At 42.2% G+C, this 26,744-nt stretch overlaps 1 protein-coding gene across 1 annotated transcript; it reads left to right on the forward strand.

The window, feature by feature from the left end:
• Positions 1 to 1,217: 1,217 nt before the first annotated feature.
• Positions 1,218 to 17,893, forward strand: KLF5 (KLF transcription factor 5). The gene is given in 4 exon segments (NM_001097489.1): positions 1,218 to 1,478; positions 3,884 to 4,757; positions 5,784 to 5,843; positions 17,715 to 17,893. Coding segments are annotated over 4 exon segments (1,374 nt in total).
• Positions 17,894 to 26,744: the final 8,851 nt, after the last annotated feature.

Consider the following 26,744-nt stretch of genomic DNA (forward strand, 5'->3'; position numbering starts at 1 on the left):
AGTCAAAGATGTAATATCTATTTAAATACATTCCATCTAGTCGCTAGTGCTTAAATTAGATTGCATGCTCGGGCTAGAATCAACAGTGTAAATATTAAAAACTTCAAAAATTCGTATGGGCCCATCCCCCTTCTCTCCATGCACGTATACGAGGCTGAAAGGTGTGTGAGAACTTCTTCGCATTTAAATACTGTAGGAAAAAGCCAAGCTTTTATGCAAGGACTTTTAAAAATACTTGCCATTAAACCTTTTATTCAGGACATTCCAAATTAGCGTTGCTAAAGGGATAGATTCACTGCTGAAGATACATAGAAACAAGTGCTGATTTTAAATTTGTTTATCACACCGCCCCTAGTTTTGTGCTAAAGAAAAGAACATTTTGTATATTTAAAAATACACACTCAACAAATCTCTCCAAAACCTTAGCGCCCCCACCTAGCTGCCTTCTGGGTTTCAGCTAGTGAGTTTCAGGTCCTTGAACAACACCTAGGACGTGCAAAACTTTTTCTCCCTAATTCTGGCAGAGAACAGTCCGAAGAGATCTCCCTCCACGTCTCCACCCGAATTCCCTCTCTTCTCCAGATTCCACCCGCTTCCCTCCTTCCCTCCGCCCCCGGCTCCGCCAGCCCAATCTGTCAGAGAAGTTGTGTACAAACTGCGCGGCCGCTCTGCGCGCGAAGCTCGTGGCCCGGGAGGGGTGCGGTCCGCCCGGCGGAGGCGGGGCCCTGGCAAGCTTCTCCCTCCTCATAGGCTAACCGCTTCGGTCTGGCCGGCCCCGTGGCCTCGGGATTCGCCGGTGCGCTGCCAATCTTGCCCGAAGGCCCCGCCCCTCCGGAGTTGGGTAAAATAAGAGGCGGGCGTCCTGTCAGCAGTCGCGGGGCAGGTACGCGCGCTCGCAGCTTTCTCGCAGAGACCTGCAGTGGCAGGAGCGGGCTCCGGGGAGCGGGGGAGCGGGGGAGCGAGGGAGCGCGGTTGGGGCGGGGCAGGAGAAAGTGTCCGCCCGGAGGACGTCGGCGTTTACGCGTGGCCAGCGGAAGAGTTTGGCTTTTCGTGCGCGCCTTCGAAAATCTCGCCTGCTGTGGGCTGAGGGGTCCGCCCGGAGCCCTCTCTCCTCCGCCCGCCGCCCCGTGCCGAGCTCGCAGGCCCGAGCCAGCGTGGGCGACGTGGGAAGCTCGTTCGACCTGCGCCCAGCGCCCGGAGCCGCCCCTCGAGTGCCCATGGCTACGCGGGTGCTGACTATGAGCGCCCGCCTGGGACCCGTGCCCCAGCCGCCGGCCCCGCAGGACGAGCCCGTGTTCGCGCAGCTTAAGCCCGTGTTGGGCGCCGCGAACCCAGCCCGCGACGCGGCGCTCTTCCCCGGCGACGAGCTGAAGCACCCGCACCACCACCCGCAGGCACAGCCCGCGCCGCCGCAGCCGCCGCAGCCGGCGCCGCCGCCCGCCGCGGGCCCGCGGCTGCCCGCCGAGGAGCTGGTCCAGGTAGGAAGAGCCGCTCCCCTCCCTCCGCCTCCCTCCCGGAGTTCGGGCGTGTCCCGCCGCTGCGACGCGCGGGCGACAGGGGCCGCTCCAGGCTGGGGCGCGCGTCGGGGCGCACCGCGGGCCGGGGCTGGGGGGAGAGCCCCGCCCTGCCCTCCTGGTCTGGGCACTGGCGTTTCGCAGAGAGAAGGTGGGGGGACCTGAAGAGGGGCGTCCCAGAGCAATCTGCCCTGGCGGTTCTGTCCCGGAGAGCTTAAGGAGGGAACTGGGGCTCAGTTGCACCTTAGTTGTTTTTCTTCCATTTGGGGGATGAAACCTCATACCTCACGCCCGACTTGACTTCAATTCCTCGTGTCTCTTTAATCCCCCCTCCTGCCGCTGCCCTGGCCTTGGAGGCCCACCCCCTCTTCCCGCAGCGTCTCGGGTTCGGTGGGAACGCAAATAGGGGTGTTGGAGGGAGGCCCCTCCGGGTGCTAGTTTCCTATCCCTTGGTTCAGCCTGCTTTAGACGCGATCGTGGAGCTGCATTTGGTAAACGGGAGTTAGAAAAGCTAAGATGGTAGTAGAGCGCTTATTTTTCCTTCAAAAGAAACACCAAAAAAAAAAAAAAAAAAAAGAGAGAGAGAGAGAGAGAGAGAGGCCAGGGGGTGTTGTTTTTTTCATGTGCGCGTAAATTTCCTCCCGGAGCCGCGTTGAAAGCTGGCAGTTGGCTTTTACACTTGCCCGGCAGCCGAATTAGAGCAACCGCCTGTTTCTTTCGCCCACGCAGGGAGTCATATAGCCCAGAAAAAAACTTCCCGGGACTTTTAGCCTGTCCCAAGGAAAAAAAAAAAAAAATTGGAAGCATACCCACATGCAAACAGCTGGAAGAGCTAAAATCAGAAACCACTAACCACTACAGGAGCGAAGTGCACGAAAGGGTTTAGTTCGGTTTATTTCAGACGCTTCATTTAATAGCCCCTTGGTATACTGTGTTATTTGCTACCCATCTCCTACTCCGGGGGGTCTGAGAGTGTCGCGGTGTTGTGAAAGGGCAGTGGCATTTGTCAGAGATGTGACTCACAAGACAGGAGCGTTCATTTTTATTTTTAAATCGTGTCTATGCGGGACACCGGTCTCTGTTCACACCGAATGATACGGGGTCTGATATGAAAAGCCTTTGAAATCAAGTAGTAGCAAAAGAAATGACTATTATTCACAGGTTAAGATGCCGCGGTTAATGGTTCTATGAGTATCTAGTTGGGGTGCTTTTTTTCCTGCCGGAATTTCCTTTCAATGTTAAGAATTTTACAAGTTTGTTGTACTAGGAAAGAAGCTAGCTGCAAAACCCGAAAAGACTAGTTACAAGGTGGATTATGTCCAAAAAAGGACTGGCCTTTTGAAAACCATTTGATTATTTGTCAGTTTTCTGCTTAGGAGACAGGAGAGGATCTGAGATGACTGAGCTTTTTACAGAGTGAGGGGGAATGTAGCATTGGCCCACTGAGGAGGACTCGATAAATGTTTTGCTGATGACTGTGCTGGCGATCCACAGCCTCTCCCCACCCACTGGCCCCTTAGCACCACTCTACCAAGGGAATGGTTTTCCCCTAGGTAATTAAAGATCTGTTTCAGATAGGGATATGAATAGGAACATTTCATTATCATATTAACCAATTACAGAATCTGCTGATTAAAATCAACATTTAGATCAAATGGTGAACAGCAAAGTTGTTCTTTCAGTGGATACTTATGTTTTGCTCAGGACATTTGCTTTTAAGTTTCCATTGAAGTATAAACTGGAAAAGGCACTGAAATAGCCAAGGAATATGTTTCATATTAGATATTTCAACAATACCTATCCAAGCAAAAAGAAAAAAAAAAAACAACAACCCTTTTCAAATATTATGGTTACGGTTTGCTGAGCTTTTAAAGACAATTTTTTTAAACACTGAGTTTACCTATATGCCACAAACCAGAATCAAGGTGGTTTGACAACATTACTGTTGGCAAAATATACAACAATACTGTATTTCAGTTGTAAACTTTTATTAGAGTAGAGAGGCAGGGAATCCTGCTTGTATGTGAGTAATAGCAAAGTATACTTTATTATTGCGTCAGAAAGGAATATTTTTTCTTTTTGCTTCCCCCTTTTTTTTTTTTTCCTGGATTTGTCTCTTTCACTTTGTGTCTAGGGTTGCTTAGGAGCGATTTTACCAAATACTTGCTATACAAAGTTTCATAAGGTTTTCGGTGAACTGTTTTATTCCACGGTCGACAGATAAGCCTGATGCATTTCGAAGCAACACTTAGAAGTCTGCCCTAGGACTTTTCACAGGGGTTGTTGGGGAAATTTTAATAAGCACTCTTCGGCCTTCCCGAGATGATGAATTGGGTGGATTATACACGTTTGTATCTCTTCTTTTTTAGACGCGATGTGAAATGGAGAAGTATCTGACACCCCAGCTTCCGCCAGTTTCCATAATTCCAGAGCATAAGAAGTATAGACGAGACAGTGCCTCAGTCGTAGACCAGTTCTTCACTGACAGTGAAGGGTTACCTTACAGTATCAACATGAACGTCTTCCTCCCTGACATCACTCACCTGAGAACTGGCCTCTACAAATCCCAGAGACCGTGCGTAACCCACATCAAGACCGAACCTGTTACCATTTTCAGCCACCAGAGTGAAACGACGGCCCCTCCTCCGGCCCCGACCCAGGCCCTCCCCGAGTTCACCAGTATATTCAGCTCCCACCAGACCGCAGCTCCAGAGGTGAACAACATTTTCATCAAACAGGAACTTCCTACACCAGACCTTCATCTTTCTGTCCCTCCCCAGCAGGGCCACCTGTACCAGCTGCTGAACACACCGGATCTAGATATGCCCAGTTCTACCAACCAGACAGCAGTGATGGACACTCTCAATGTTTCTATGTCAGCTGCCATGGCGGGCCTTAACACCCACACCGCCGCCGTCCCGCAGACTGCGATGAAGCAATTCCAGAGCATGCCCCCTTGCACATACACCATGCCAAGTCAGTTTCTTCCCCAGCAGGCTACTTACTTCCCCCCATCACCACCAAGCTCGGAGCCGGGAAGTCCAGATAGACAAGCAGAGATGCTCCAGAATCTAACCCCACCTCCATCCTATGCTGCTACGATTGCTTCTAAACTGGCGATTCATAATCCAAATTTGCCCGCCACCCTGCCAGTTAATTCCCAAAACATCCAGCCTGTCAGATACAATAGGAGGAGTAACCCCGATCTGGAGAAACGACGCATCCACTACTGCGATTACCCGGGTATGTGGCCTTAACCTGGTTGAAGCATCAGTACCTGGGTTCAGGGTTTGTGTCTGTGTGCCGTTTTCAGCCTCAGGTTCCAAATTGACATGGGAGAATAGTGCTTGACAATTAAAAAAAAAAAAAAAAAATTACCTATTCTGTTCTTGTCGCATCCCGTTCTGTGCCTTACCTGAACATGTAACCATTTAGTTACCAATAGCTTATCGCATGTATTAAGAAGGCTGGACTATTCTGGGGGGGAGAAAAAGATTACTCTGGACTTTTTCTCCTTTAATATTAAATACATTAGAGTTTTGCTGCATTTACTTTTGTTGACCAGAGCAGTCTAAATTGGATTTTTTAAAATTCTAAATTAGGTGCCCTGAAAAGGAATTATGTTAAGTGAGGTAGGGGAAAATCTCACGAAGAGTAGGCTGCTGCGAGACTGTCTACAGAGTGGATTTCCAGGGTAGTTCTGATAGCATACAGCGTATGCTCATTCTTGAATGAGATACGTGGCCCAAAATACAAATTGACGACAGTAATGAATAGATCTACAAGTTGCTGGCATAAGCTAGTTTATGATTAATACAGGGTATAATTTATTGACTGCAGTACATGATATGGCATGACATACTCAATGAAAAAAAAACCCAAGAAATGTGGGAGTACAGAAAATTGCAGTCGTCTTGGATAATGGTTTAACGTTGTCAGCTCTAGAGCCACTGAAACTTTTTAAATCATGAAGCATGTGTTACTAGTATAAAGCACCTACTGGTAGAAACACCAATTTCCCATTTGTGGCTTGGCTTGATTGTCTGTGATCTTTGCGCTAAAGTGGTACATAAAGCACATCACTTTATACCTTTAATAAAGTAAGAGGGGAGTACTCTTTAAAACATCTCTTAAAACTGAAGCTTCAAATATCTGATCTTGCATGAGAGATTTCTTCTTTCACGCCAGATTTTAAACACTGAATCATTAAAATGTGAAGATCTCAAAAGGATCTCCAGAATGACACGCTCTTCTTCTCCTTTATTTTAGGCTGCACCAAAGTTTATACAAAGTCTTCTCATTTAAAAGCTCACCTGAGGACTCATACTGGTATGTAATTTTCTTGTTAATTCTGTGAGTTGTGTAAATAGCATAAGTGGTATTCAGCCTTTTAAAAGCCAACACATGTTTGATCTCTTCTTTCTTCTGTCAACTCTTATTTTTTAATGGCCTACCTTTGCAGCACTGGCTTGGCTCAAAATTCAGTTCACTGAAAAAGTCTGGTTCCAGGAAGGCTGATGTTCCCTCACTGAGGCCTGGCCCTGTCACCTCACACAGAATTAATTGCCCAAAAACATAAACACCGATGTTTACTAATGGATTTTAAAACTTTAATGGCACTGCTATTCCTATCTTGAAGGGAAAAAATGGAACTTATTTTCTCCCTCCGTAACAAATCTGTCAGCTTCTGTGAAGCTATATCAAACCCTGAAACCCTTTTCCATTTTGCATGTAAAGCATAACTGCTTAAAACATTATCTTTAGTTTTACCTTCTGCCTAAAATATCTGTGCTTAGCATGTTTTCCGTGCTTGGTGAGAGGTAGGGAGGAAATTGCAGAGTATTAAGATCAGGCAAAGCCAGGGTCGCGGGTCCCATCCCAGCCCATGTTTTATGCATTCGAGAGACTTTATCCTTATTCTGGCTTGTATCTCATCCGTGTTTAAAATGTTTAGCCCCTATAATTTTATAAATACTTACCTCATCACATCCATACAATCATTTAAAATGCTTTTTAATTTTAGAACTTTATTTCAGAACTCGTTTTAGGACGGAAAGGAAATGCTGTAAAAAAGCCATAAATACCCAGAGTATTTTCCAATATATAGGTGGTTACTGTTTGTGATTTTCTTAAAAGGGTAGCCCAAAGGAAAGAACCTATACGAAATGATTGTGTTGTGTTTTTTTTTTTTTTTCCCCTCTCTGCAAATGCAGCCTTAACCTAAAGTTCAAAGAATAAGTTTGCTAATAAAAGCAATGACCTAGCAAAATGTTTTATTCCATCATTGCTATGGAAACCAAAGTATTCAACAGTTCCTTTGAATGGGTTGTTGGATTAGTGTGAGGACTTGAATCTCCTCAGGCTAGATGTTACTATGGAAATTGAGTTTTGATAAATGAAGTAGTTATCTCTAACTGCTGCATTAAAAAGTAAAAGCCTTTGAACAAAGGTCAGTGCTGAGATAGAGCTCTGGGTGGGGGGAGTGAGGTTGCAGACATTTTGTGTGCATGTTAGGAGGTATTGCTTGATAACTGGGCGATAAATGCTACTTACTAAAATCCAAATAGTGTCAGGCGACAACCCGGTAGATTCCAGGGCTCTCTGAAAAAATTGCTTTTAAAAAAAAAAAGACATCTCATGTATTTATCAGTGAAACAAATAGGTTGTTTTGGGCCCAAGTTTTTCAGGTACAGACAAATTGACTCTTTGAAAGGAAAGGTCCTACCTCGCTCAGGAGCCCCAAATCAAAGTTATTATTTATAGTTATATAAATTAAACAAACACCTGTTAAGCATATAAAACACAATCCGAAGTTTCCAAAATACAAATGACAAGGCCATGGAAACATTCCATACTAAACTATCCTTTTATAGAATATATGTTATATTAAAAGAAAGGAAATGTGGGGGAAAAAAATTTTTTTTAACCTGAATTTTGATTAAGGGGAAGAGGAAGTAACTTCAAAACGTTCCAAATCTTGTTTTTTCTTCTTTGTCCGTCCTTGAAATGAGCGATAGGAAGAAGGGAACACGTTTCTCCTGGGGTTAAAGTCTCCTAATAAAAGAGGAGTGTGATTCCATGTAACGATGTAATCAACTGTTTATGGCCGAGATGCAGTCAGCGTATCTAAATGGCCTTGCAACCCCTGTCAGGGTTTAGTCCTTATACCAGGGATTCTGGAACTTGACCTGCTAGCTGAGAAATTTAATAGTAGGTTGTCTTAACAATGTACCAATAAAAATTAAAAGCAAAACAAAGCCACAGAAAGCACCCCTCACTAAAAAAGACGACAGAGGCCGAGTTTGGGTCCCAGGCATTGACTTTTTCAAGTCAATGTGTGGCCATCGGCATCTAATGAGCGAGACCCTGTAATCCAGTTTAATAAAGTTTTGTTTGATAGGCTTTCAGATGCCTTGGGGAGGGCCTGTGGCAGACCTGTTCATCTGGCTAAACCCGTTCTTGGGTAATCATAGAGCATTGAGGTTGTTTTCTCCTCATTTCTAGTTTCTAGACAATGCCTTTTAAAATCACCTGGGCGCTCTCCTTGCATCCTCCCCACCCTGCCTGTTGTTTTTTAATGAATGTAGCTGAATCCAGCACAGTCTTGTTTTCTTCTTCCTTTAAAGGCCCAGGTATTTCTAAATAACTTCTCTCCTGTCATAGCTTTTTTGTTTTCTTTCTGTCTGGGTCCCTCCTCACCTCCACCTCTGACCATTTGTGTTTTTTTCAATTTGTAATTTTTTTGGGGGGGGGCGGTCTTTTGTCTTTTTAGGGCCGCACCCATGGCATATGGAGGTTCCCAGGCTTGGGGTCTAATCGGAGCTGTTGCCATCGGCCTAGGCCAGAGCCACAGCAACTCGAGATCCAAGCTGTGTCTGTGACCTACACCACAGTTCTCGGCAGCGCCAGATCCTTAACCCACTGAGCAAGGCCAGGGATCGAACCTGCAACCTCATGGTTCCTAGTCAGATTCGGTTCCACTGCGCCAGGGCGAGAACTCCACCTCTGACCATTTGTAATGGGACTTTGAAAACAGTTAATATGGAAATATCGATCCTCTATTTGATGTAAAGAATCACTTTTTAAATGGATTGCCATTTTGCAGGCAGTGTGAAGCACCCTAGGATTTCTTGGGAATATAATTGTAATTGCTTTAAAATGTCAAGTTACCTTATGTTTTAAAAACGATTTAAGCAATTAAAACAACCTACGCCTGAGTTCTATTTAATTGCTTATTCTGGATTTTTAGATTGTAAATGCTTCTTGACTTGAAAATTGAACATAAGAAAATAGTCCTTCTAAAACAAGACCTTTTTTAAAAAATTGGGGATGAAAGAGTAGAAAATAGCAGTTCCTTAAACCAGGAGTCTTATAGCATTCAAGTTTTTATAAGTTTGTACCCTTTGACTTCTTTATTCAGAAAGAATATACAAATATTACAAAGTTCTGTCTTTGGATGGTTAGACAAAAATGCCTGAAATAGACATTGCCTCTATTCTGGAAAAAAAAAAATTGCATTTCACTAAAAACATGCTGTGTCTTTATATGCATTTGATAACATACCAAGAGGTCTACAGAGTTACCTTTATATATGTGTGTGGGGGGTTGTTTGTGTGTGTTGTGGTATGTATATAGACGTCATGCCTCTGGTGAGAAATAATTATGACTGCTTCCAGGCAGAGTGTGTATTTCCAAATGAAAATATTTGTACTTTTAATAACATTTAAATACAAACCTTCTATGAACATTCTACTGAACTTTGTGTAAGCCTCATGATGCATGTAGGGGGCTTTATCCTTTGCTATGCCAATATTTAGAAGTTGCTCCCAACTACCTTTATAAAAAATTCACATATCATTTTGGCCTTATAAATGAAGACGACGAGTAGAATATTCTGCTGCAGCCAGTAGTGTAGTTGTTCTGCTCATACCTCTTATTGTGTTTTAATTTTGTAGTGACTTTTTTTTTTTTTTTTTTTGGTAATGATTTTTAAAACTTCTGAGCACAGGCTTGCGGGCCAAAAATAGGAAAAAAATTAAGACTCTCTACAAGGAAAAATTTGCAAGAAATTAAAAAAAAAAATCTTATCAACCCAATACTGGTTTCTTGGTATACCTGAGTACCAGAAGTTGAAATACAGCTTTTATTTTACACTGGGTGTGGAAATTTCTTTGAAAATTGTATTTACACTTTAGTAAAAAAGTTCTTTCTTTCTTTCCAAAGAAAGAGTTCTGAAAAAGTAAATAGTGAACTCAGTACCAATGTCTGAAATCTGAGTAGTTTTGGTCATGTGTGCGGCCGTGCCTTTAACCCCTAGAGTACAGGCTAAAGCAGTTGGGAAAATAGGGTACGGTAAGATTTTAGGGTCATTCTCAGCTTTCTGGAGCAGGGCAGAAAATGAGCGGTTGGACAGAGTCTAAGCAGCACACACACTTGGCTCCAGGATCCCTTAGACCCAGACTCTGTGCCCAGGGCTGTTAACGTGTGTACCAAGTGATCCCAGAACGGCTTGCCATGGGTTGGCAGCAAAGGACAATTAAAACACCCCTGCAGGAGTTCCCGTCGCGGCACAGCGGTTAACGAATCTGACTAGGAACCATGAGGTTGTGGGTTCGATCCTTGGCCGTGCTCAGTGGGTTAAGGATCTGGCATTGCCGTGAGCTGTGGTGTAGGTCACAGACGTGGCTCGGATCCTGAGTTGCTGTGGCTCTGGCGTAGGCTTATTACTCTATGCACTTGAAAATACATCATCTCTGCTAGAGATTTACTGTTAAGTATTGATTTTTAGTTTCGGTTTAGGTCCTAAGAAGTCTTGAGATAATAAATTCTTGTCTAGTTCTTTGCTCTTCACTTACTGTCCATTAAATATATTAGGTATAGGTTTTTAATTTTACCATACTGACCATGTTGATAATAAAATTACTTTCATTTGTAGCACTTCCCCACAGAAATTAAACATTCAAAATGCTCTGAGTTGGAGTTCCTGTCATGGCACAGCAAAAACGAATCCAACTAGGAACCGTGAGGTTGCAGGTTCGGTCCCTGGCCTAGCTCAGTGGGTTAAGGATCCCGAGTTGCTGTGGCTGTGGTGTAGGCCGGCAGCTGTAGCTCTGATGAGACCCCTAGCCTGGTAACCTCCATATGCTGCGGGTGCGGCCCTAAGAAAAAAAAAAAAGTTCCGAGTTACTCTTTTTTGGGGAGGGACCTGTAGGAAGTGGTAACTATGGGGAGGACTCCATTTCCTTGGAAAACTATTTAGAACTTACGTCAGCATAAGCTTTTATATATACATGGCCTTAATGGAGATTATGCAGTTTGGATGTAGAGATCGATATTGCTTAAATGTGTAACCTGTGTTATTGGTGGAGGTGAAAAGGTTTCACAGGATGAAGTTATTTGGTACTTAGTGATTTTTTTTCTTTTGAGTCTATATTTGAAAAACATGTAGGAAAAAGTATCACATTATGCCTGTGTTATATGTTGCTAAACATTCTTTCACGTTCTTTTCATTTGCAGCTTTGAAACTTACCTGTATTGAAAATTTCAAGTTAACCTAAAAAAAAAAAAAATAGTAACTTAAAAAAGAGTTTCTCTGGTTCAGACCCCTGAAAAGGTATTTATGAGCATAAGGCTTAGAAACAGTTGCTTTTTAATGACTCACTGAGAAGATTAAACTTTGCTTCTGGGACTTGTTCTTTCATCTGAAAAACATTTACATAGGAAATTGATTAAACGTTGTGAGATGATAAAGGGTAAGAAGTGTAGCTTGACTAATCAAACATTTTTGACTGATCTTGTGGAAAATCCAAAGAGAATCTCTTCCTCTCTTTTGTTTTTATAAATCAGTGGGAGAACCTAGTTCATATAAGTAGATTAAATAGAATTGCTGAGATAGAAACATTTAGCTGTGAAAGTAGAATGTAATGTTTTTTAAAAGTTGTGATGTAATCACCGAAGGTTTTTACTTCGGCAGGTTTTTTTAGGGCCGGAACCTCAGCATATGGAAATTCTCTGGCTAGGGGTCGAATCGGATTTGCAGCTGCCAGCCCACACCATAGCCACAGCAACGCCAGATCTGAGCCACATCTGCGACCTACACCACAGCTCACAGCAGCGCTGGATCCTTGAACCCACCAAGAGGGATCGTTACTGCTGATCCAGGAACAGGAACTCCTGGCACATATTTTTAGTTCTATAGTATGTAGTAGCTGTTTACTTGATGGCCTACATCTTTTCAGGGGAAAGATTAGAAAGAACATAATGTCTTACTTTGGTAAAAGGATCTCTGTAGCAGCGTTCCTATTCTGTCAGCCTGCATTTATATTCAAGAGATCTCAGCCTACTCTGATTAAGGAGGAGTTGCTGTTTTAGAAGTCTCCTGTAGGTAACTTTCATGAGAAACATCTGGGCAGAAGAATACACTGTTGACCTTAAATACAAAGCTTGAAGAGTTAAGAGGAATCTCCTGGTGAAAATAACCATGATAAGGGCAAATTAAAGGAAAGGCTGTCCAGCACTCCTTCAGTGTTAGAAAAATGAAAAGGTAGAATTTTTCTATTTTGGTTAAAAAAAGAAAAGGTAAAATATTTCACTCTACTTTTTAAAAAACTCACTTTGGGCTCTTCTTACAAGAAAGTGAATGTTGCCTTTTCGTCAGGAGACTCAGGAATTGGGATTTCATTAACATCAGTTATGATAGAGGATGTTTCCCCTTGGTTTTGTCCAGAACCCTTAGGAGAAGTAGCAGAGGAGCTTAGGAGCCTGGAGGTTGGAGCTGCTGGGGTAGAGATGGTGGCCCTTGACAGTGACAGTGGCCCTTGACAGATGCCCACACCTGTTCCCCTTTAGATTCAGCAAATCACTGCTCTCCCGCCCTGGAAGTTCCCTGGTTGCCTTTGGCCGGCACTGGGGGCTCTAGAACTCCTGGGTTTTCATCACATCCAGTTCAATTCTGAAAAAGAACTCATTGACATAGAGTTTATTTATCCTTGTGCAACTTCAGGATGGATAGGAAACTGATTCTGAGCATGTCCTTCTGAAGAGGCCAAAAGCATGGTTCTCACCTAAGCGAACATTTAGTCAGATTTGGCTCAGTGGTCCTCGGCCAAACAATCAGCTAAGGCCCTGCTATAGGCGGGGCCATGGAAGAAGAGAGACAATATGGTAGACTCCTCACCGACTCTTACCTCTTTTCCCTCCTTTTCATTACTTGGGCCAAACGTGATTGTTATCGAGGTGCAGTAGTGTGGCAGTACAGCTGAAATAAAAGACGGTCCCTTGTCTTTGAGGAATTTTCAAAGCTAGTTAAGGAGGCAAAATACAGCGATTTGGAGCAATATCTGTGCAAGTGCAAATCGTTTTAAAACAAATTTGGGTGATGATGGGGATACAAAGAAGGGGAATGATCTCTTGGGCTGTTCAGAGGTTTTCTGGAAGGAATCAGGGGAGTCAGATTTTAAAGAAAGGGATAAACACAAATGAGCCAATAGGGAGAAAGAAAGGCATTTCTTAATATATCCTTTGAATTACTTTCCTTAAAGTGGGTGCATTGTTGACAGGGATAGGGTATCTCATAAACATTAGATGCATATGCAAATACTAATAATACACACCTTTGAAGTGAACTGCCTACCCTTCTGTTGCCAAGTATGAGAGATGTGTTACAATGACCTTTAATAAAAGGATTTTCTAATGGAAAATTACTGGCATACATGTATAAAAATATAATGAGCCCGAATCATCCTACCCTACATGTTTTTTAAGATAGCTAATATTTCCCCACAAATTTCTTTAATCTTGGGATTAATGCTTCCCTTGTTTTTCCCTTTTACTAGAGTATATACTGCTTCCAGCTCTAAATTCTATAAGTCTCTATGGACGAGAAAAGAGCTAATTATTATTGAATTGCATGAAAATATTCTCCTCCTCAAATAAGCTAATTTTTAGCCTGAAGGCCTCAGAAATTCTAGGAATTAAAATTAAGTGCTGACTATTGAAATAACTTATTCCAGTTTAACAGTTTGCATTGTTTTGGTTGTCACAATAGAATATGGATTTTAAGCTCTTTGAGGCCAGAGACCAAGTCTTATTTGTTGTGTTTGCAAGTCACTTAGGACAGGTTATGTTCATTTACTGCAAGTTACATGCCACTAAACATTGACTTTAAATTCTGATGGTTTTTGGCTTCTGTCAGATGTAATTGATTGGATTTCAACCATCAGGAAGGAAACCAGATGTGCAAAGATGCTGTACTAAACTTGTAAAAAGTTACCTAAATTAACTATTTTAAGACAAATATTTCCACATAAGCTATTTGTCTTTTGTTAGAAGACTACATGTAGAGCCTTGTAGGGAAAGGCCTTGACTTCAGCAGAGGAGAGAAACTTTTTTTTCTCATTCCATTGTGGTAAATCCAAAAGTCATTTTATATCTATTCATCAGAGGAAAGAAAAGCTTTTAGTTCATCACCGAAGCCTTCAAATACTTGGAATTCCCTTGTGGCCCAGTGGAAATGAATCCGACTAGTATCCATGTGGATGCAGGTTTGATGCCTGTCCTCACTCAGTGGGTTAAGGATCCAGTGTTGCCATGAGCTGTGGCGTAGGTCACAGATGCAGCTTGGATCCTGCATTGCTGCAGCTCCAGTGCAACCCCTAACCTGGGAACTTGTATATGCTGAGGGCGCAGCCCTAAAAAGCAAAAAGGGGTGGGGGGAGGAGCAAAAATTAAAAAGACTGCAAATACTTGGCAAACATTCTGCTAGCCCCATTGACGTTCATTTCACCTAGGGTGAAAGAGCAGCAAAATTAGGTGATAGCTGGGGATGATTAGTTCCAGCCTAGAATAGCTCTTGGGACCCCCAACAGGTCCTGAAAAGCAGGTCTCCACGGAGGGCAGGCTTGGTTGGCCAGGGTGTGTCCTCTACTAAGGACAGTCTGTTGCTTAAGGCCGGCTCTGAGCCCATTTAAGGTAGTCCTTATTTGACCTTCATAGGTGGCTTTAGAATCTTTACCTAAACTTGAGCAGTATCTGTGTGTTCCTTAAATCATCCCTCTAGAGCGCACGGGCCTTTGCTAAGGGAGGATGTGAGGGGGACCTTATGGAAAAGGGACAAGCGAGGATTCTCAGCGCTTCTAACTCCCTGGAGTTACCCGGAGGGTAAATGAAATAACGCTCTGGCCTGTGTGCTCAGGCTCTGTTTTGGCCTGCTCCCTCCTGCGCCTGGGAGTGTTTCTGCTTAACATTTTAGTAAGCTAGACTACTTGACTTCATCAGTGTGGACAATAGGTGTGTTGAACTTAACATTTTTAAAAAAGAGGAGAGATTCCTCCTAAGATGGTCCTAGTGATCTTAAAATAGGGTGAGAAAGTACATACTTTGAGTTAAAGCTGAAGCTTTGTTTTGCATGCTGTACGAATCTGTCACTTTTTTTTCCTTTTTGCCTTTGGAAAGTTTCACATTAGCAGCATGAGAACTTAAAAATACAGTTGATGTTGAAAAAGCTTAACTAAATATTTTAAATTGGTGGTATTGGAAAGAGATTCTGTAAAAATCCAATTAAACTTTTGAACGCTCTATCCTGTTGAAATAACTTAAAGGAAGTCAGTTTGGTTTCCCAGAAGTACTATGCATAGTGTTTCTGGCTAAGGAAGAAAGGCCTGAATCTGCTACTTGGCTAGAAATTGGGTACCAACTTCCTCTACAATGTTTTACTTGAGGGGTGTTGACACTTGAACAAATCCCATAGAAACTGCCCCAAGTGGGGAATAGTTGTCCTTGCTTTTATGGTAAAGCCCTGAGCCCATAACTAACATCCAGACACTGGTAGTATTCTTGGCTCTAGAATCTATAGATGCACATAAATTGAGCAAAACCCCAAATGTTTTCAGAACTTGAATGGCTACCGTTTTTCAACTAATCAGTCAACTCAACTTTAAAAAATATTGATGCAGTTTATTGCTTCATAGCCAATAAAAATCGTGAACAAAAAGAGTCTAGTGTCCCTTGTTTCTTAAATAAACTCTGCAAATGCAGATCTGTTGCTGCTATTTAATTATTCAAGTCAAAAGACTAGAATGACTTCTTTTAAAATTGGGGCACTTCAGGAATTTTTTCCCCTAGCCTCAGACATCAAAAATAACTTTCTCCTTCCATTAAATGACAGTGAGGTATTTAACCAATACGTTTGTTTTGTGATTTATTTTTCATGAGGAACAAAAACAAGCACTTGGGTGCAAGAAGTTCATTTTTTTCAGTGGGATTGATATGGACAAGAGTGATTGCTACATTTACTCCCAGTATTAAAACATTTCTATGTATAAAACAGATTGTGAATGTGAGTTGATGTATGTTTAAAAGGTTTAAGTCTCTTAGCCTCTTAGAATTTACTATGAGGAAAAACAAAATGGGGTGTGCCTTATTTAAGTGGAGTGATAGGAACCAAAAAGGGAATTAAAAACAAAAAAAATACTTGTGTCTTGGTTCCGAGCCAGAGGAGAGAGAGGAAAGGTAGCTGGGAGATGCATAGCCCGGGAACTGAAAGACATCTGGGACGTCACTGGAACAAAATTCAAAGGGCTCTTCTGCCCTTTCCTCCTTTGTCCTTCTGGGATTTTGTTTAGGAGGCAGAGTGGTTATTAGGACAGCAAGATATATTAACCACGAGCTGTAGAAATCTCAGTTGACGGTGAACAATGTCTTTTAAAATTTGGACTCAGCTGAGTAACCTTACGACTTCCTGAATTTGATCTACTGCTAAATCAGGCAGAAAGGTAGTTGAATTTCACTGTGGTACGAAGTCGCCAGTGTTCAAAGCAAATCTGAGGCTCTTCCCTTGCAGAAGAACCTTTTTTTTTTTTAAAAAGGAATTTAGGAGTCTGGCTATTCATTTTTAAAATGGTATCCATTTAAAACTCAGCAGCCAGCCAACAGTACTTTAACATGCAAATTTATCTCAAACTCTCATCTTAAAGAAATGCAAAGAATTATAACAAAGTAAAGCTTAACTATAGGAACTACTAGTCAATGCTCAGTGAAAGATTCTTAGGTTTGGGAATTTATTTTGAGGGATACATGAACACAGGCTCTTACTCAAATAGCATTAATTCCAAAACTGGGCATTATAATAGACCGCATCATAATTATTACATATTTTTTCCCGAAGGGAACATTAGTTTTATTTGTATATCAAAGGTATACAATGATTTGGGACAGTTGCACAAAGCTGGAAGGTGGTTTGGAGTGTGGAGCAGCAAAGGCCTCTGGGGGGTTTCTTTAGGCGCCACTGAGGGCAGGCCATATTGAGTAGTTTTGAAAGATTAGCATCCAGCAAAACTTGAGACAAAAGCAAGAATACTATAAATGCAAGGGTGAGGGGGGTGCCTGGGGTGGTGGCTCAGATATCAGTTTACTGTTTAAGTGAGGAGAGCTGTGAAAGAACAGGAAGATGGAATGATTAGAGGCTTTTAAAATACATAGTACACACATAAAGCTCTGTAAGATCTGACATTTTTTGTTTTGGTGACTGTTGTAATCCTAAGCATTCAGGACTGTGCCTGGCATCTAACATACATTTGAATAGATTTGCCTCTGGCTGAAAAATAGGTGTGATATACGATGTGTGCTGGAGTGATAGTCCATTTTGGAAGGTCATTTGATCAGGCTACCTGGCTTCTGTGCTGGACATTTCAGAGCAGCTAATTGAGAAACTTTTAGGATCCCGTTACTGAAGCCAAGGATGACAGTTGTGGTCCATTACATTCATAGTATCGGTGATGTGAGCGGCTCCCTCTTGCAGTCTTGGAGCCATTAGCCCTGCCCCAATGGAACTGGGGTTTGTTGGTGTAGAAATTGTATTGGCACAGCAGTGATCAAGCCACCCAAGCTCATCTTAGACATTTCATGGATTTATAACTGTAGGAGCAGCAGACCATCAACATAAGAGCACTGATTGATTCATCCTGCACATTTCAAGTTTCCATTTGCCCATTCTTCAAGGTGCACAACACTTTGGGCTTAATGTAATTAAGTATATCCTGTGGAACAGGGACTCTCTGCACCGAGTATTCAGTTCCTCCTGGAATCCACACACTCGCCTCCTTGGAGCATGCGTTTGACAAAAAGCCCCTTGGCAGGCAGGACTACCTGTGTCTGTCTTACGAGCTGCCCCCCTCACCACCTCCTCTTGTTCCCTTGACACAGGCGAGAAGCCCTACAAGTGCACCTGGGAAGGCTGCGACTGGAGGTTCGCGCGCTCGGACGAGCTGACCCGCCACTACCGCAAGCACACGGGAGCCAAGCCCTTCCAGTGCGGCGTGTGCAACCGCAGCTTCTCCCGCTCTGATCACCTCGCCCTGCACATGAAGAGGCACCAGAACTGAGCCGCCTCGCAGCGCTGCGCCCATGTATCGCCCGCCGCCGCCGCCGTGCAGCTCACTTGGCAAAATCCTAAACGACAAACTTAACTCTATATATAAAAAAAGAAAACGACAACAAAAAACTGGAAATGTATATTTTGTATATTTGAGACAACAGGGAATACATTGTATTGATACCAAAGTGTTTGGTCCTTTTCAGAATCTGGAATGCTCGCTGTAACCAACCCGCTTTTACCCAAGCAGATCCCATCATCTCAGACAGGCAGCCCCATCTCAAGCGTGGGCAGGGGGTGCAGGGTGTGTGGGCAAAGTTCTTCCCCCAAACACCACCACTTAATGTGACAGTGTTTAGTAACTAAGTCAGTTGGGAGACATAGGAAGCCTGGATTGTGTGTCAAGATTTTCCTTGACATAAGAGGAGTTTTTTCAATAGTAGTTAATTCTTTAGAGGTGCACAGCATACCTGGCAATTCACAAATAGCCATTGAACAAATGTGTTGTTGGTTTTTTTTTTTGTTTTTTTTTTTAAATATGAGTTGCCTATATTTGCTATTCAAAATTTTGTAAATACGCAAATCAGCTTTATAGGTTTATTACACGTTTTCTAAGAGTCTTTGGGAAAAAAAAATCATAATTCTTTTGAAAATAACCATGAGTACATTTACAGTTAGAATTTGTGGTGAGATACAGCTTAAAACCTTACCAAATTCATTTCTCTAGGGTGAAGAGAGAATAATCATTCAAATGGACTTCAGAAACCGATTTCATGCACTGATTGAAATGGGATTGTTTATTTTAAATATGACCGACATTTTGTATGAATTGTGAACTCAAGAGCTTAAAGATAGTTACACCACACAAAAGTGAAACCTTATAGTAAGCTAAAGAGTGTCATTTTTAAAAAGAAGGACTTAGGTAGTTTTCACATACATGGCAATGTTGAATTTATGATGCAGTTTTCAGACACGGAAACGCTGAATTTATGATGCAGTTTTCTTGTGCAGTACCGTTGGTTAGATGCCAATTTATGTGGACTTTGCATGTAATATACAGTGAGACACAGTAATTTTACCTAAATTACAGTGCAGTTTAGTTAATCTCTTGTTAATACTGACTCAGTGTCTGCCTTTAATTATAAATGACATGTTGAAAACTTAAGGAAGCAAGTGCTACATATATGCAATATAAAATAGTAATGTGATGCTCATGCTGTTAACCAAAGGGCAGAATAAATAAGCAAAATGCCAAAAGGGGTCTTAAATGAATGAAAATTTAATTTTGTTTTTAAAATATTGTTTATCTTTATTTATTTTGTGGTAATATAGTAAATTTTTTTAGAAAATTTTCATAACTTGATAAATTATAGTTTTGTTTGTTAGAAAAGTTGCTCTTAAAAAACATGTGTAAATAGATGACAACGGTGTAAATATTTTGTAAGAGGCTTCAAAATGTTTATACGTGGAAACATACCTACATGAAAAGCATAAATTGGTTGCTGTTTTGCTTCTTTTTCCCTCTTATTTTTGTATTGTGGTCATTTCCTATGCAAATAATGGAGCAAACAGCTGTATAGTTGTAGAATTTTTTGAGAGAATGAGATGTTTATATATATAAATGACAATTTTTTTTGGAAAATAAAAAGTGCCTAAAAGATTCATGTCGTACCTTCCTTCTTTACCTGGAGCAAAACCAATGAGCAGATTCCTTTTTCATAACTTTTAAAAGGCTCTTTTATCCTGACAGTTAAACCAATACCCACCTTTGTTTAAGACAAAAGAGGAATTTGTTTTTAAAATATTAGACCTGTAAAGGGAGGCCTACTTCATGAACGCTTATTATTTTTTTTTTTTTATCCTTTCCATTGGACACATATTGTACCTTTTCATTAGTTGAGAGCATTGTAGAGGTAACTCGTATATCCTATATTCTTTTCTTTTTTCTTTTTCTTTTTTTTGGTCTTTTCTAGGGCTGCATCCGTGCCATACTCCCAAACTAGGAGTCTCTTCAGAGCTGTAGCTGCCGGCCTACACCAGAGCCACAGCAACACGGGATCTGAGCTGCGTCTGCAACCTACACCACAGCTCACGGCAACGCCGGATCCTTAACCCAATGAGCAAGGCCAGGGATCGAACCAGCAACCTCATGGTTCCTAGTTGGATTCATTAACCACTCAGCCACGACAGGAACTCCTATATCCTAATTTTATTGTCAGATAAACAGCACAATAACTGGGTGTTTAACTCCTTCCCCCCCCTTTTTTTTTTCTTAGCCACACCCCAGGCATAAGGAAATTCCCTGGTCAGGGATTGAATTCAGGCACAGCTGCAGCTTCAACCTATGCCACAATTGCAGCAATCCCTGATCCTTAACCCACTGCCACCGTGAGAACTCCTTTTTTTTCCCCTTTGTAAAGGAGAACACTCAGAATTGATTTTAATCACTACGCCTTGGTTTCTAATAAATACCATTTTCCAGTAAAAAGAACTGAGGGTCCCCAGAGAAATGGCTGAGACTGGGGTAGATAACATAAAAATAAGCCCAGAGCATCTTATAGCACCAGAAAGTAAGCAATTAAAAATTCCCAGTACGGAGTTGCCGTCATGGCTCAGGGGTCTTATGAACTCGATTGGTATCCATGAGAACTTGGGTTCAATCCCTGGCCCTGCTCAGTGGGTTAAGGATCTGGCGTTTCTGTGACCTGTGGTGTAGGTCACAGAGGAGGCTCAGATCCCATGGCAGCTCCGATTCAACCCCTAGCCTGGGACCCTCCATGTGCCCTGCTTGCAGCTCTAAAAAAAGGCCAAAAAACTCCCCCCCAAAACCAAAATTCCCACAGTGGTGGGGGGATATGTCAGAGCAATAACAGAAAATAGGATTGGATTATAACTCAAAGGGTAAAATACCCATGAGCCTATGCCAATACAAATGATGAAAAAATGGGATCTGCAGAGGAATTCTAAACCATTTTTTGTAGATCCTTCACTCTCAGAGGTAGATCAAAACACCCCACTTCTTTTTTTTTTTTTTTTTTTTTTTGTCTTTTTTTGTCTTTTTTTGCCATTTCTTGGGCTGCTCCTGCAGCATCTGGAGGTTCCCAGGCTAGGGGTCCAATCGGAGCTGTAGCCACCGGCCTATGCCAGAGCCACAGCAACTCGGGATCTGAGCCTCGTCTGCAACCTACACCACCGCTCACAGCAACGCTGGATCCTTAACCCACTGAGCAAGGCCAGGGATCGAACCCACAACCTCATGGTTCCTAGTTGGATTCGTTAACCACTGCGCCACGACGGGAACTCCCCAAACTCCCTACTTCTTAAGTACAAGTTGCCCCAAGCAACTTTATTCCACAGAGTGGGATGTGGTCAGGAGGGGAGGGAGAAGCACTTTACAGTTTGAGAAATCCTCCAGACATCCTCAGCAGGTGATCAAGATTCATGGCAAGTGTCAATGTTCACAGTATGTACCTTGGATTTGATGTGATGAGAATGGAGCTTTGCCTTTGTGGTCTTCCTCCTGAAAACACAACCCTGGTCTAGAAAGAAAGACATGGGACATCCCAGTTTAGGAACATTCTACAAAATATCCAACCAGGACTTAAAACTCCAGGTCATGATGAACAAGAAAAATCTGAAAAGCTGTCGGAGCCAAGAGAAGCCTAAGGCGATAAGACGAAATGTAAACGGAAATGGGATTCTGGTACAGAAAGGACATTGGGGAAAATCGAGAGACAATCTGAATAAAGAATGGAATGGGGGAAACTGGCCGTAGGGCGTATGGGAACTCGGTTATTTCTGCAGTAATCTAGAATAAAGTTTAGAGGAAGTTTTTTGGGTTTTGTGGGTTTTTTTTTTTTTTTTGCCTTTCAGGGCCACACTTGCAGCATATGGAGTTCCCATGTTAGGGGTCGAATCAGAACTAGAGCTGCTGGCCTATACCGCATCCACAGCAACTCGAGATCCGAGGCAAGTCTGTGACCTTCCTACACTATAGCTCAAGGCGATGCTGGGTCCATAACCCTCTGAGTGAGGCCAGGGATTGAACCCCCATCCTCATGGGTACTAGTCGATTTGTAACCCTCTGAGCCGCAGTGGGAACTCCCTAGAGTGGAAGTTAGAGTGAAAGTTTAGAATAAAATTTAGGGAGTTCCTGTCGTGGTGCAGCAGCAGTTCCTAATCTGACTAGGAATCATGAGGTTGCAGGTTTGATCCCTGGCCTCTCTCAGTGGGTTAAGGATCCAGTGTTGCTGTGAGCTGTGGTGTAGGTTGCAGACGTGGCTTGGATCTGGCGTTGCTGTGGCTCTGGTGTAGGCAGGCAGCTACAGCTCCGATTAGACCGCCTAAAAAGAAGAAAAAAAAAAAGAATAAAATTCAGAGCGGAGGAGAAGAATCAGTATCCCCAGTATGTATTTTCAATAAGGCAAGAAAGTCCCTGATGGGGAAAATAAAGTGAAAATTGGAGTTAGATAATTTGGCATAGGAAGTTTATTCATCTTCATTCTTCCCCGTCATTTAAGCAAAAGCTAGCTCAAGAATATCGCAAAATTCATTCCCTGGCCAGAAGTCCTCATTCTTTCATGGAGAAAAAAGGTTTTTTGGCTTAAATTTATTTCTAGAAATGGAGATAGAATGTAAGGCCACCAGATTTTCGAAGCAAAGACAACTCTAATGACAATCAGGCACGGGATCAGTATTCAGTTGGTAATTGCATGAATTACAAGTTTTGCTTGTTTTTTTGTTGAGTAGAAGCCACCACTCTTGGCTTTGCTTTCCAGCACTTAATTGTATTTGGCTTTACTGCATTTCAATACCATTGTACTCCCTATTTCAGAGCAGAGCTGTTTCTAGCCTCTCTCTTAATTCTTCTTCTTCCCTTCTGTAGGCTGCCCTTGCTCATCTCCTGCCAGCTACCTGGTCATATCCTTGACTATCAAACTCAGTTCTGACCCCGAATCATCCTCAGCCACACCCACTGGAACTTCTTTTGCACTGGGAGACATTATGACATGTTAGCATTTGCATTTATTTTCCAGTGTCCACCCTATAGGTTTTTCTTTCGCAGATTGTCAGCTCCTTGGAAGAAACACCACTTCTTGGATTGCTTTTGTATTCCTGCTCTTATTGACGGATAAAGCAGATGTCAAAAGTAGCTCTGTGGGGCTGCCTGAGTTTGGCTTAAGCCTTGCAGTGGTTGAATCCATCTGATGTTGGCCACACTTCATGTTGCCCTGTTGACACAGTGTTGGTACTGGGTTCTTGATAAGGTGTGTGACTGAAACTCTGATTATCTTGTAAGAAAACAGATAATGTGAATTTTCAAACACTGTGAGTGCCTTTTCAAGGGGAAATTATTTTAGGCGATCGTACCTAACACTCTTTCAAAGCTACAAATAATTGAGTTGCTGATCATTAGTGTGTTCAGTAAATGAATGTCTGCATTCAAACATACTCTGACCAATCTCGTTAACAAGCTATCCCATCTAGACAAAAATGAGTAAGACACCAGATTCCAGTTAGCCAGAACACAATTTGACTTCAAGCTAGTAATGCTAAGTTTTAACTGTCTTCAGTTAGTTTTTATTTTCCCTTCCACCATCACCCCTCCTTCCAGCCCCCCCACAAGTTATCTTGTTTTCTGTTTTGCTTCATTGTGTTATTTCATTCTTACTGTTGCAGCTTGTGTTAATGCATCACTTCATGGCATCCAATTAGAGAATCCTCAGATAAGCATGACTTGGCCTGCCTACATAAAAATGTTCTTCAGAATCTAGCTAGATTCCTTTTCCTATCTGCAGCTAAGCCCACCAGAGCTCTTTGGATTAACTCGTGGCCCGTAACATAACAAAGCAGGGCTTTATTCTCCATTACTAAATCTGGTCTCTACTTTGAAGTTAACCAAATTCCATCTTTGGTCAGATTCTTTACTGAAGTCTTAAACTAATCGATAGGAGACAACCCCCACCCCCCACTTTTTTTTTTTACTCATACCAGTTATAAGTGACAAAATCTAGCGATTGTTTAGTAACTCATTGTAACAATGACTATTAAGAAAAAAAAAGCACAATAAATTACATGAAAGCTGTGTGTGCTTAGAAGAGTTTGCTGCATGAAAACTCAGCATTCCTCTTTCTTTGTAGACCAGCAATCTTTATTTTACCCATATCTCTCAGAGCATATCATACCATGAAAGCATTTGGGGTTATAGAAATGGTAATATTCTTGAAGACGAATGCTATTAGTGCTCTTTGGTAACCAAAGATATTTGAATGATGATATATATGAAAGGAATTGAAGAGGAACCTAAGAAGCTCATATAGACATCTTGGGGAAAAAAATCATACATACATCTGATTTTGCATCCTCCTAAAACCCCACTAAAATGCAGAGGCTTTTTCCTCCAAGGCATAAAACCTGTGAGGAGAAAAGGAAAACAGAAATACCAACAAGCTCGTGGGAGCAGGGAAAAGCTGGATAGGGGAGGCAACAAGCTGAGCAGGACTGAAAAAGCTAAATCCTAAAGTGGTGGTGGAGAAAACTGGGAACAAACCTAATTCTAATCCCTGCAAAAATCCCAAAGGAACTCAGGAATTTATAGCATCAAGTACTTCTAGAAAGAGTTTGTTTAAGGAGTTGTTAATTACCTAGTTGCTACCCCCCTTCCCACCCCCACTCCAATATACACACACCGTGAGCAGGAAATAACCAGCTAGTACGCACCCTAGCAGAATGGAAGTTTATATGCTTATTCTCTGAAGAGGGTAAAGACAGAAGATCTCAACGTTAGTGGACCACAGGCCCAGTTGAGGGGAGGAGCATTGAAGAAATGTGCATATTGGTTGCAGGAACCCATTCTTCTTTTCTTCCTCATTTGGTTCCCAGAATGCTGAAGCCAAGGCTTTATCCTCCAGGTTGGAGACTGGAAAAGTCTTCAGAATGGACCGGCTCCAAGAGGAAAGATCTAAGTGTACTGAAAATCCCAAGTTCTAATAATGTGGCTCAGCTAGATCTCTCACAGAGAACCCCACAGATGATTAACCTCACACATATGTTCAGAACTTTGCAACCTTTGGTCCCTCACTATTTATTTTATTCTATTTTTGTTTTTTATTTTTTGGTCTTTTTAAGGCCACCCCCCCCCCCCCAAAGCATATGGATATTCCCCGGCTAGGTATTGAATCGGAGCTACAGCTGCCAACCTATGCCACAGCCACAGCTACGCCACATCTGAGCCAGGTCTGTGACCCACACCACAGCTCATGGCAATGCCAGATCCTTAACCCACTGAGCGAGGCCAGGGATCAAACCCACAACCTCATGGATAGTAGTTGCGTTTGTTACTGCTGAGCCACCATGGGAACTCCTGGCTCCTCACTATTAAGTATTAATAAAAACCAAGAATTACAAGATATTGGAGATCCCCTTGTAGCACAGTGGAAATGAATCTGACTAGTATCCATGAGGATGCTGGTTCAATCCCTGGGCTCGCTCAGTGAATTAAGGATCTGGTGTTGCTGTGGCTGTGGCCAGCAGCTGTAGCTTGGGTACAGTCCCTAGCCTGGGAACTTCCATATGCAACAGATGTGCCCTGAAAAGCAAAAAAAAAAAAAAAAAAAAAAAAAAAGAAAGATTTACAAGATATCTGAGGAAACCATTTAACATGAAAGAGATAAAACAGAGAAGAGCAATTTGGAAGAAAAAATATGTAATGTAAGTGAAATATAAATATAAAACACTATTACTATTAATAGCCTTAAATATATAAGAAAGATTGCAACTAAGAAACAAACGGGATGCTCTAAACATGCAGAGAACAAAAAATTAAAATTAGAGGATTTCTTTTTTTTTTTTTTTGTCTTTTGTCTTTTTTTTTTTGTTGTTGTTGTTGTTGTCGTTGCTATTTCTTGGGCCGCTCCCGCGGCATATGGAGGTTCCCAGGCTAGGGGTTGAATCGCAGCTGTAGCCACCGGCCTACGCCAGAGCCACAGCAACACGGGATCCGAGCCGCGTCTGCAACCTACACCACAGCTCACGGCAACGCCGGAGCGTTAACCCACTGAGCAAGGGCAGGGACCGAACCCGCAACCTCATGGTTCCTAGTCGGATTCGTTAACCACTGCGCCACGACGGGAACTCCCAAAATTAGAGGATTTCTAATGGTGGCTTGGTGGGTTAAGGATCTAATGTTGTCACTGTTGTAGCTCTGGTTACTGCCATAGCATGGGTTTGATCCCTGGCTCAGAAATTTCCATGTGCCACAGGCACAGACAAAAGAAAATTAAAAATTAGAAATATGAGAGCAGAAATGAAAGAATCCAAAGGAAACTGAAAAATGCAAAAGATAAGTAAATTAGAGTTTCTGTCTAAGAGATCCATCATCTGAATACAAGCTTCAGAAAAAGAAATTTGGAAAAATGGAGGTAGGGAGAAAAAAATAAGAAAGTAATTCAGGAAAATTCCTTAAAATCAAATTTCAACAGCAAAAGTCTTTGATGTCCCTACATGCCAGCATAAATAGATCTGTATCTGTATGAACTGTCAATCTCTGGGACCAAAAATAACTTCCTAAAACTCCTAGAGAGTAAATAAGTCATATATAAAGGAAGCTGAACTGTTTCTGACTTTTCATCAGTGACACTGGATTTAGAAAACAGTGGAGAAATGCCTTTAGAATTCTGAAGAAAAATGATTTTTAATCTAGAATTTTATACCCAGCCACACTATCAGTCAAGTATGAGGAAAGAATTAGCCATTTTTGGACGTGCAGGATTTCAGAGGTTTACTTTTTTACCTCTCAGAATGTTGCTGAAGTCTACACTTCACCAAAATGAGGGCATCAACCAAGAAAGAGAAAGACATGG

Source organism: Sus scrofa, chromosome 11, assembly GCF_054392235.1.
Source record: "Sus scrofa isolate SSC_HxYL_T2T_F1_AM1 chromosome 11, Sscrofa_HxYL_maternal_Yorkshire_Landrace_v2.0, whole genome shotgun sequence".
Taxonomy (NCBI): domain Eukaryota; kingdom Metazoa; phylum Chordata; class Mammalia; order Artiodactyla; family Suidae; genus Sus; species Sus scrofa.